Below are 12,090 nucleotides of genomic sequence, written 5' to 3' on the forward strand. Positions count from 1 at the left end.
CAATTATCAACGAGGGGGAAACCGAGCCAGCCAGCCACCATGCAGCTCTCCCCGTATATAACATGCTGTATCACAATCCTAATCGGGAGAATGTGGTCTAGTATCCTGTGGAGAAAGATGCAAGGAACATTCCTTTCCCGCTAACTGTATCGACCCGCAAGGTTCATGTGAAGAATAACAAAAAAGCAAAATCAGGTGTATGGGGCCAATTCTATGCCTCGGCCCAGAGGCAACGCAGAATTCTCAGCCTCTGTTGTCAGTATAATTACGGAGCCACGATATCGGCTGGCTCTCCAAAGATCTTCTCATATATCTCGCTGAGGATCTTTGCATCGGCGCGTAGGGTTGGCGATATCTCGCGGCTTTGAAGGAGGAAGCGTATGGTTCGCTTAAGCAAGCGATCAAGGTCATTCCGGTCAACCAACTCTGAAAGGCTCGACATATACGTGGCTGACAATACAAGCATGTTACCGAATTGACTAGCAGAGAAACAGAAGGTCAGCGACACCACTATCCGATTTCACGGCCTTTGTTGAACTTCACTTACGCATGAGCTGTGCCGAAGATATTAGTTACTACCGGCCGACCTTTGATGCCATCAAAAGCCTCGGTACTCAATATGGCGGAGTCTATGCACACTTTGCACGCTCTTCGTAGTTTCGGGTTGAGATCGCGATACGCAAGTGCTGGTCGCGATCCTGTCGGAACGGGGGTTGGCGTCGGTGCCGATCGACCCATGGTACCAACATCACTAGACAATCGCGCCATATTGATAGCACGTTGGCTGTGCGCCATTGAGGGCGAGACCTGCTGCGACTTCGCTCCCGACATCGCTGATCCGGTAGGAGAGTCCACTGACGCTGATCGACCATTTTCGGCAGGATGCGAATGATGCAGAGCCCAATAAAGGAGGGGACGATGGATAATGTAGCGTGCGCCGTAGTATTTAGCTCGCATCCGAGCAACATTGATGTCCTCATGTGGAGGGTCCGCGTCCTTCCACCTCATTATGTCGGGTAAGCTGCTTCTCCACAATTCAAGGTTCATGCTCAGGATCTCCTGTACGTTAGCAGACCACCTGTTCTCATTCTGTTCTGTAAAGAGGCGTTAGTACAGCCAAGGGCCCCCGCTTGCCTAGAGTCAACTTACTCTCGACTTTGTATAGGTCGGTGTGAACACGGTTCAGAACCTTTCTCAAATGGATCTGGGCGGAGTAAAAGAACATCATCATGGTGTTCGGAGCAGCAGGGTCGTTAGGCAAAGAGAGAGTTCGGCCCTTCGGCAACTCAATCCGTGCTTCCGCGCGAGATATACCACTAGCCGGAAGATCCAGTTCGGCAAGAATGTCACTACGAAACGACTCATTAGTACTTCTGGAGCGCATAGCGAGAGCAGGGTGCTTACCTCTCGAGCTGCAGGCAGGTCCAGTACGCAAAGTTGTATAGGTCTTTCAGCGGGCCGTCATTCATTTGCTCATACCGTTTCCTGAGACTGATTAGCTCGGGATCCTTCGTGCAAGCTGCTGGATTCCAGGAGGAAGAGAAGAAAAACGTACGATCGGACAAGCACTTGGCATGCTCTGGCCGCCTGGTAGATCCATCCATGGCTCTGGAAAGGATGTGCTAGCTGCCCCGCATAGAGCCCTGCTAACAAGGCTGCCTGAACATGATAGAGCCCGTTCGCGCCTTGTAGACTCCCCAATATCTGTGCGGCATACGCATAATATGCCAAGCCAGGAATGACATCCACGTTCCGTAAGTGACTATTATCCGGGTATGGCGACCGATCGGGAGCAGCCTTCTGCCCTCCGGTAACAGGTGAAAAAGAATGGTTACTTGTCTGCGAGAAGAAACTTCCCTGGGACTGCATAACTAATTCTGTATCTGCTGATGATAGCATGCTGCGTGTAGAGGGTCCAGGAATCCGCTCCTTCTGAAAGTCCACAGGCGTGTCAGTAACTGGACCAGGGATGGCTCCTTGAACTTCACAAATACTGCCAAGTGCAAGAACCAAGAGAACAATAGCATTTTCCAGTGACTTCTCCACGCGACGTCCGCTAGAGCCTTCGTGTTTGGCACCAGGGGGAAACTGGACGTCGCATCCAGCGCCGTGTAGCGTATCGCAAGAACGCTTCCTCTTCGCACCGCGTGGTATGTCACCGGCGGTATGGCTGTTCAGGATGTTTACCGGAACAGAAACATCGGGTAAGCAGTACTTCTGAATGAATGATTCGATGCTTGCGCTCAATTCGGTTAGATTGATGAATGGATGAAGCTTATGCATGTGATTCAGGTAGCTTTGGTGATAACGACGAACGGTTTTGGCATCTGTGCTGAATATTCCAAAATCATCAATGCTGGGTCCGAGGGGTTTGAGATGAGTGCCATTTTGGATGGCGCCTGGATTCCATTGGCCGCTAGCAGGAGCCCCATTGCTGTAGCTTTGATCCCAGTTGGATCGGGACGATGATGATGATGATGAGAATGTCATTGCCGGGCTTTCACTAGTATCGTGTCCCTCACCGCGGCCGTAAACGAGGATCAATCCTCGCTCCTCTTCCAGCTTCATAACATAATCTTCGTCGTACTCTCTTGGTTCAAGAAGAGCCTTGATAGACGGCCACGAAAGCAACTTGTGGGCTGCAGTGGTATGCTCGACAGGAATTGAAAGATCACCGTCTTCGCCCTGCGGAATCACTTCCCCTTCGGCTCTTTCGAGCTCCTGTCCGACAATGGCATTCATATCTTCTTCTTTGGTTTCGGTCTTTTGTAAGATATCAGGTATATCCGCCTTCGATATCCGAGGAATTGCCGGCTTCTCTGTCGTCTCCTTGGTATTTATCGCTTTAGCCTCTTTCAACCGAGGATACAGCGCAGTAAGTTGGTTCGAGTGCTCGACCTGGAGTGCATTAATGCGTTCGATCTTTTCGTTGAGACCGTCTTCCAACTGGGAGATACGGTCCAGAAGAAGCTGTGTTGCCTTTTCTTGCCTGGATACGCCGTCAGCACATGTCCATCGAAGTAATAGGAGGCATCAGTTTCAGTTGCCGGATCACAGACTTGTGAGGGGGAACTTCTTTATAAACGCATATCAAGTTGTTCTCCTTGCAATGGCTACAAGCAGGCCGGCCTTCATCGCATTTGGCCTTTCTCGTTCGGCACTGATCGCAGGCCTTCGGAGGTAGCCAAAGATCACGAGTTAGTCAGGGTTCCCCGATATTATCTCAGCTGACATAGCTGCAAGGAGACAACTCACCTGTTGCGCTCGCGCGGCCTTTCGCTGCTGGCGAATCCCGTAAGCCTGGTTTCCGTAAAGACCTGAGTCGTACGGCGTAGGAGTATGCGACATATGTGGAACTGGAGTGGGATACTGAGTCGGGGGTAAAGTGTGGGCGGGGAGCGGAGCGTCCCCATTGCTGTGAGGCTCCTGAGGCGTGAAAGACATCCGCGAGCGATAGTCGGGGGGTGCTGAATGGGGAGCGGCCTCATGGGGGGTTCCGTTCATAGGACGAAAGCTGGGATGAGGAGTGGGGGCTTCCGGGGGGGTATGCACCGGACCAGGCAAGCTGCCCTGTCGGGCATATGGACCGTCTGGTGGGAGCTGCGGCAGCTCCCGGTTTGGGTTGATCGGGTATCCGTGGGGTGGGAGCGCAGGCTGAGGAGCATTCGATGTGCGACGCTGGTCCGCAGGATGTCCGTCATAAGAAGACGAGTATGGAGGGCGCCATGGCTGCTCGTAGACTGCTGGAGCACCGGGCGGACCATGCGATCCGTCCAGAGGTTGTACGCGATGCATTGGCGACGGAGGGCCAGAACCGGCAAGAAAGACTTTCTGCTTGTCGTTGATCGGGACGACGTCGGCGTTCAAGAGGCCCCGGTTATGGCCACTAATTGCAGGTTGCCGCGGATCCACGGTGGATAGTCGACTCAGTGGGATAGTCATACAGTCAGGAGGACATGATGTCCCAGACAAGCATCAAAAACTCAGCTGTGCGACCGGAGAGTATTGGGTGGAACGTGCGAACGCAGAAAGTTTCCGATTCGGGGAATGGACAGAATGGTACGAAAGCTAATGTCGGTGCTATCGAGCCGTGGTTCTTTGTTTCAGAGTCCGCAATCTTCTGGTTACAGTGCTGGGCGCAACCGACGAAGCATGGAAAAGCTGGCGCGATTCAAGATTCAATGGGCGCGCGAGGAGGGGTAGAAAATCGATCAGCGAGGGAGCCTGACGCAAGCAGCCGGTAGCTTTTTTCAATAGTTAGCTAAACATGGATTAAGTAGCGGCGGTCGGGAAGGACAACGGTCAAACGATCAGCGAAACCAAGACAAACAATAACCAGTTGAGGGGGAGCAAACGAGGGGAGGGAGGGAGGAGGGGGGTGGGAGGGAAAGCGGAGCGGAACAGGAGTGGCAGCGGTTAACAACAAAAGTAGTACTAGTAGGAAGTCATGAATAGTAGTAGCTTGAAAATAGCTGTGATGGGTGGGGAAAGGTGTAAAAAATGACTGGAGAAAGGCAACGGCGCTGTTTCGTAATAAGAACAATAATAAGATGAGAAAATATAAGTCAAAGGATGATCATCAGACAAAAGCAGATGCAATAGCGTGCGAGGGCTAAAAGATAGTAATAGTAGCAGACAGGAAGTATAACTTGACAGGGGAGCGAAGTGAGTGAGAGTGAGAGGGGGGGGGGGGGGGAGGTGGAGGACAAGAAGCGATCCGCGCCGCGACTAAAAGGTAATCAATCAATGTCTGCGATGGACACACCGACCCTGGCTGGCCGGCAGTTGGGCGAACTACTAGTGGTAGTATCACCACAGTCAACTGTCAACCCAGTAGGTACCCTACTACTGAAGGAGCGGTCATTCAGCAGGTAGGTACCGTCCTAACCACTCCTAGTAAGTAGTAGTCAAATACCACAGGTGATTTCCAGGAAACCCGAGATGACCTCGCCACGCAAGTCAACGGAGTCATCGGGGGTGACAGCCAGGAATCAAATCATACCGATACCAAAAATAACAAGAATTTGAAAAACGAGCCCGGGGTATATGACAGAGGGGAAAAAAAGGAAAATAACAGAAAAGAAATGTAAATGAAAATGAAAATAGGCAGTGTAAGATAATAAAAAGCAAATAAGTCAAAGCGAAAGAAAAGGATCGAGAGCCGAGGGGAGGAGGTAAGAAAAAAAGAAAAAAGAGTGGTATGTGTACGTACTTAGACACAAGTGTCTCGCGTCGCCCCAAAGATAAATGGAACAATTAACTAGTCGGTAGTTAGTAGCAAGACGAAGTAGTGGTGATAATAATGATAATTATACCGCCGGGCGGGTTTTAGCACTGGTTCTGGCGCTTTCCGATTAAGTGGAAGGAAGCAAGTAGTAGTAGTATAGGTCGGGTGCGGTGATGGGGGAGTAGATAGTGGTAGGTAGTATTTCTTAGCTAAGGTAGCTAAGCCAAGCTGTCGGGTCGCCCGGTGCAAAAACAGGTCGATCGAACGGTGGGAAGCGCCGTAGTAGAGCTTTGTTGGCGGGTGTCTTTTTTCCTTAATAAGAAGGGAAAAAAAAGAAAAGACAGAGAGGGAAAAAAAAAAAAAAAAAAAGAATAATAAAAAAGGGTCGAGGGATTCGGAGGGGTTCCCTAAAAGACGGCCGGACGTCTGGAAGGAAAGTCGATGGATCCTCGAACGGGATTAAACTAGAAATAGCAGGTTGACCAAACCAGACTTCCCGTCCGGTCACTCTTGGAGGAGCGAAAAGTTAACTTGATCAGAGTGAGTCCGGAGGGCACTACTACCGGGAGTAGTAAGTGGTAGGTCGGCAGGAGTGGATTGATGGATGGATCTGATGGGTAAAAGGCGGAATCGAGTCTTGCGGGAACACCAAAATGATGAGAAGGTTAGTTAGGGGGTTATGAGCAAGAAAGAGGAGGAGAGATGGGAGGATGAAATAACTAATAGTCAATGGAAATGCAAATGACAAGGAAAATGAACTATCAAGCAAACGGCCAACCTAGCAGAGGCTGATAGGCCTTGAAGAGTGTGGCAGATGAAGAGGTCTGCTTGCCCCTCTCTTTTTCCCTTCTTTCCTGGTGGAGGGAGGGGGGTTTATTGGGCCCATAGAACAGCCGGTGCGCGCAAAGTAATAGCAGTACTCTAGGGAATATGGGCGATTTGCTGCTCTGCAATTCCTTACAGATGATGGGAATGATGATGCTGATGATAGTTGAAAATGCGCACCTCACAATCTCAGATGTCTCCAGTGAACCGCTCCAGATGAAGAACTGCTTTTCGATCCGCGTTTTCGTTGCTTTGATTTCTTCCTCTCGTCTGATGTTTCGCTTTTGCTTTCCTCTGGGTTTCCTTTATTTTCTTTTTATTTATTTTTTCTTTTTGGTGCACGCCTTCTGAGGGGACTGGGTCTTGTAACCCTGAACCAGGATCCTGGTTTGCATGAATTAACACAAGCCACCTGAATTGACAGATCGCCTTTCTAATACGTCTGGGCAGTCCTGCTTTTTTCTTTTTCTTTCTTTTTCTTTTTTACTCCTCCTTAAAAGAGTTAAAAAGAAAATAAGGGAAGCGAAAATCAAAAGGACAAGCAAAAGACAAAAAGGGAAAAGAGTAGTAAGAATTTCTCTTCATTTTTTTTTTTTAATTTGATTTTCTTTTTCTTTTTCTTCTCACTTTTTTTTTTCTTCTCCTCTTTGCTTTCTTCAATATCTCAGTTTCGGCCTCTGACTGCTGGTGACAGACCAGAAAACAAAAAGGGCAGAAAGTGGAGCCGCAAACTGGAGCTGAACCAGGACGGGCTAAAATGAGATTCGCAAAATAAAGAAGAAATGAGAACCCACTTACAACCAGCTGTGGTGCAGTCTTGGAAGACTGAAGGAACTGACTGGGTACCGTCGGTTTTTCGATCTGTTGGGGGCCCGCAATCAGCTCCGGTCTTCCTCAGTGCCACATGGATGGGTGGACTGGAGAATAATTAAGGAAAGGCGCTCAAACACACACACACACACACACACACACCCAACGTCAACCGCTCTCCGTTGGCGGTGGATTACAAGTAGTAGTAGTATTCAATGGTGTACGGGTCCGATTGGGAACGGTTTTTCCTCGGGGGAAGGCTTAAAGATGGGTGAGCTGATTGTGAAGTGATCGGTGCCCAATACTTCGAGGGGTAGTGACTCCCGTGGCCAAAGGGGAGGAGGTCAATCAATCTGAGTGGTGATGATGGTGTAAATTGAGGGGAAACCGATTATATGTTTCCGCCTGAGGGGAAGGAAGAGCCTGAGAGGCGACAGTAAATACGTTAGGTCGTCCTCTTGTCCTATCACACAGCCGGTGAGTCGATGGGACACTCCTGGCGACTCATAGGACTCCGGCAAGACAAAACTGAAACCAAGAGTGAAATCGACAATCAGACAAACCAGCCACAGCAGATGGGGAAGGAATTCAGTTATCCCTCCCAAGGGCTGATTAGATGGATGACTTAACCAGGCGGTAGCACGGAAGTTTACTTGTGTACACACTCGAGACATGCTTGCTGTCAACACACACTCTCACTCACAGCCTCTCGGCTTCATTCTTTCGGTCTGTTGGTGCCCATCCATTTCTTACTCCTGTGATTCGGCTTAATTCACCTGATTATTGGCAAGGGGGGTGTCCATTCCCCTATCTTCACCCACGGGACGGACTCAGATCTAGAAGTCAATTTGTCCCTGCAACGGTGTCCGACAGGAGTGCCCTGGACGGTATGCTACGACGATGAAAAGCCAAGCATTATTGTTTACCTGGATGATGGCAGATGAAAATGGTCAAAAAAGGCTGAAGCGCACAGGACAAATAGGCCCTGACTCGGAGTATGAAGCCAAACGGGAATGAGGTATGCATGATGCGACCCAGGAGGGAGGGGGAAAGGGAGACCTGAACGACTACTACTACTACTACTACGACGGTGCCCCACGCAGGAGCAGAAGACGGTGAGCACCCTCCACCTTGCTCGGGTGTCACTTGGTCATTGGAATCAAGGGTTTGACTTGCTACGCCAATGCTGTGCGCTCAGATATGCACAAGACGAACTCAATAGAGTTCTGCATGGATTAAGGAGCTGATGGGCGCTTCTAAAAGGCGGAGAAGGAATATATCGGGACACGCTGGTCCTAGAAATTCCCGAGGCGAGGGGAGCATTCAACAGGCTCCAAGGCAGCAGACCTCGTTCTTCTTTTTATTATAAATTAACCTACTTAGAGCTGGGTGCAATTCTACACACTCTCAAACTGTCGTGTAGATGAATCACCTACTAGCCACTTCTGGGCTCCATACCTGTCATGATCATAGCTAGACCAGTGCCATGTCTCTCCCCTCTGAAGGGCGAGCCACCGTTCGAGTTTCTACCCGGCCCGCCCGCTAAAAACCGGAGCAGCTGGACGATTAGATCATCACCCAGGGAGGCCCCTGTCACCAACTTGCATACATGGTTGCGCACATACATGATACATACATTTGCTGGTTGCTGCTACGGGGTAGGACGGAGTACGGAGTACAGGTAGAATACCTACCCTTACTACGTGTTATCATCTTGGTTGTTTACCTTTTCTTTCCCACCCCACAGCCAAAAAAAAGCAAAACGGCAATTGTTCCCTGGGTCTTCATCTGCGACTAATCATGGTTCACCTCAGGGACAGCCGCTGACTTATCCGCGGTGGTCCGAAGAACGGTAACTTACGGAAGAGAACCTTGGGTTTCTCTCCTTTTTACTTTTAGTTGTTTGGCTTTCTGGTCGCAGCTTGTCATTCGGATTACATTCGGCCAAAACAAACCTTTTTCTGCCAAACGCCTAACAGCCTTCTTTCCCATGCCAATCTTCAATAAACCCCATCATTAGCGCGTATTCAAAACATGAATGCTCGCAACCTAACACAAAGAACTGACCTAGCTAGTCTGTTATACTACTAAAATAGTCTACCGTCTAAAGGGAGTGCGCAGATATGTATAAGGGGTAGATCTCATGACGCAGCATCGGAGTGAGTACCCAGTTTGCCACCTTTCGGTCGCGCGTCGTATAGTTACCTATCTCGTATTGTGACACGGTGACTAGTAAACTCACCAGCTTGAGCCTCTGATTCTGAAAGCATTGACTAGTACATTCCCGCGCGAACCAGCAAAAAATCAATAAGAACATGAAGAAAGGAAACGAAAATAAAAGGAAAGGTCAAAGAGCACTGTGAATTGATTAGGCTAAATGTGGCTACAGTCTTGCTTACTGCTGCCACACTGCAAGACTGTAAGACGACCGAGTGACTGGGCTCGCAAGCACAGCAGCCCGATCACCCTCACCTTCAATTAGTGGGGTAATATCAACACACCGTCGTGGCCTTAAACCGTCCCTAATATTTCGGCTGGAATAATCTCGGTCTCGGGAAAATGGAGGGGCATGATCCTGATGGATCTCTCGACTTTCCAACTAACCGCAACTCCGGCACATTATTATTCTACTCTTCTACTCAAACTTGTTTACCGCAGAAGACCATGTCCTCCGCGTCTTTGTTCACATCAAAGCATAAACAAAAACCTACTAACTGACGCGATGACCCAACAGCACCCAACCATAACAAAAACCACCTCCAGATGTACACCCGATGTTCACCGTCTCGCACTCAGATACGGAATCTTCCGTACCTTACAAAGTTCAAAATCGGAGTCAAGCCATGCCTTATTCATTACCGCCAATTGCCTGCCCCTCCACAGGTGACCCATTTCTGGCTTCGGAGAGCCAACGAATTCAACAGCTTGTCCCCCCATTCGGTCGATCCGCCTTTTTAGTGACGTTCCATGATCCCGTCTCCTGGAACCCACCATCGGCTGGCGGCATGTTGGGTCTGTCTTTGAGACTTCAGCAGTTCTTAACACAAGAGGCAAAAAATTAAAATTAAGAGAAAATTAGAAAAAAATAAAAAAAGAAAGGGCGATGGCGCCAGGCTCCATCCATCCTACAGTAACTCTAACCATACTTAACAAACCCGCCAATTCACTACCGACTCATCGTATGCATGGACTACTGTAAGAATGGAGTCGCACGATTTCTTTCCGTTCAGGTTTTCCCTAATGAATGGAGATCCTGCAAGGCTGGGTCGACTGGCAAAGTTAGTAGCAAATGATGTGCATACTGTGCGCCGGTACTACACCTATGCGGCAAGTAGGGCCGGAGAGGAGGAGAGGAGAAGGAGGAGGCCTACTCTTTGACTCTCTCTCTCACTCTCTCAAACTAGTATTGGAATGATCAGGTGCCGGAAGCAAGGGATAGCCCTGTCCTTTACGTACAGATAGCTCGACGTTTTGTACTGGGGTTACACGGGTAGAGACACACTGTGGCTATTGGGAAATGGCCATCGAATTGGGGAGCAGAGGGGGCGAATACACCACAGGTGGAAGAAAAGAAAGATCCTGGTGCTAGTAGCAGTGCCCATGGCTGATGCTGCTGTTGTGCTAACCTGATATGAATCCCCGGGATTTGTTCTGCGAACAACCTACTAGTCCTAGTAGCAAACAGGTAAGTAGATAGGTAAGTAGTAAGCGCCATCTCAAGATTGAATTTGCCAGACCTATTTTACAAAGTATTCATTCGTCTGACTTGGGATCCATCTAATCGAACAAAAATAAATTAATAAGAAATAATCTGGAGCCTACGTACCCAACAGCAAGCAACACAAGGAGAGTCCGATCCCCAACACAAACGCAACCTCGTCTGTAACCCGCGGGATTTCCTTGACAGCAGAAAACTCCGGCGGCGCAAGCACCATATACAGTACAGTAAACTTAACTGCCGAAACTCCGGGTCTACTACTACTAACTTACCACCTAACTTATGCAAACACATGCCAGGACGGGGTTCTCCGTACCGTCCGCGGTGGTCGGCAGGCAGGCAAGTTGGCGTTGGCGCTGGCTGAAGATTCTGCCTAGCTAGCTAGCTAGTAAGTATGTAGCTACCTAGCTACCTACCTACCCTTAACCCACTCAGACTTTGAGGATTGTGTGTGTGTGTCTGTGTGTGCGTGTGTGTGGAAAAGGCGGCCAGCAAATAGAAAGATGGAATGGGATGCGGTCATCACGAGGTCCGGGCGCCATTCTTTAGACCGATTACAGGTAAATCTTCGCCGGACCCAAAATTGCAGATCAATTCCATGTCTCAGGCCTATCATTTGTCCCAGCAAGGACCATCAAGCTCCCCCTACCCCTCACTAGACCGGCTAGGTATCCTGACTCCTGACTCTTTTCTCGCGAAGGTCATGAGATGTGCCAACCCAAATGCCTTATGGGGAGGGGGGAAGGGAAGGAGTTTAGGCCGGCCTGGTCAGACCGTCCGATAACTACTTACTATGTGAACTTATCGCCCGTATACGGGAGGACCAATCGATGGGGAGTTTAACCCCTCAGTAGGTGTCCAGGACATACATACACATACCACATACACATATACACACCCACCAATTCTCTTTCTGAGAAAAAAGGTGACAGCGGGACTGCCCGCCTTGTGACTCCGAGAGGGTGGTTCGGAGCGGATCATAATTCTACTGGGCGGTAGGATCGCTAGAGAAAGAATAATGAAAAAAAGTGAGGCTGGGATTCCTTGGCGTAATATTGGTTGTTAAAGTTCTTAAAAGCTATCCATTTGAAAGAGTGGCCACCGTGGAGGAGGTGGAGGTGGAGGAGGAGATGGTGGTAGCGGTGGTGGTGGAGTATGTCGCAACCGCGCGATATCAATTTGATCAACATGCTTCGATCATCGAATATGGATTTACAAATGACATCTTGGAAGGCAGCCAAGCCATATCTCAAGGTCTCCATGAAGAAAAACCAAATCAGCGTCTTTAGTCTGTCGAGCTGGGGAATGGCTCACGGAGATGACTACTGGATGTGGCAGTGCTCTTCCTTTGGAGGGCATTATAGTGGATATGGATGTTATGCCGATCCAAGGGAGAATTATTTGAGATTGTCTAGTCTAAGGGAAGCTAAAGCCTCGTTATTGCGCTGATCCATTCGTCTACGGCGTGTCGCAATGAGGCTGCTTATCGTATCAATCTCATCGCAGGACT

The 12,090-nt window shown here is 49.3% G+C and overlaps 1 protein-coding gene across 1 annotated transcript; it reads right to left on the reverse strand.

Annotated features, from left to right (window-relative positions):
• Nucleotides 1-265: 265 nt before the first annotated feature.
• On the reverse strand, nucleotides 266-3,942 carry clcA (putative C6 finger domain protein; the record flags this gene model as incomplete). Its single annotated transcript, XM_035496952.1, has 7 exons — nucleotides 266-479; nucleotides 548-1,094; nucleotides 1,150-1,349; nucleotides 1,405-1,485; nucleotides 1,556-2,989; nucleotides 3,060-3,172; nucleotides 3,256-3,942. 7 exons carry the CDS (start codon nucleotides 3,940-3,942, stop codon nucleotides 266-268), a joined length of 3,276 nt encoding a protein of 1,091 aa, XP_035352845.1.
• Nucleotides 3,943-12,090: the final 8,148 nt, after the last annotated feature.

The sequence above is a fragment of the Aspergillus tubingensis genome (assembly GCF_013340325.1).
Source record: "Aspergillus tubingensis WU-2223L DNA, scaffold_3, whole genome shotgun sequence".
NCBI lineage: Eukaryota > Fungi > Ascomycota > Eurotiomycetes > Eurotiales > Aspergillaceae > Aspergillus > Aspergillus tubingensis.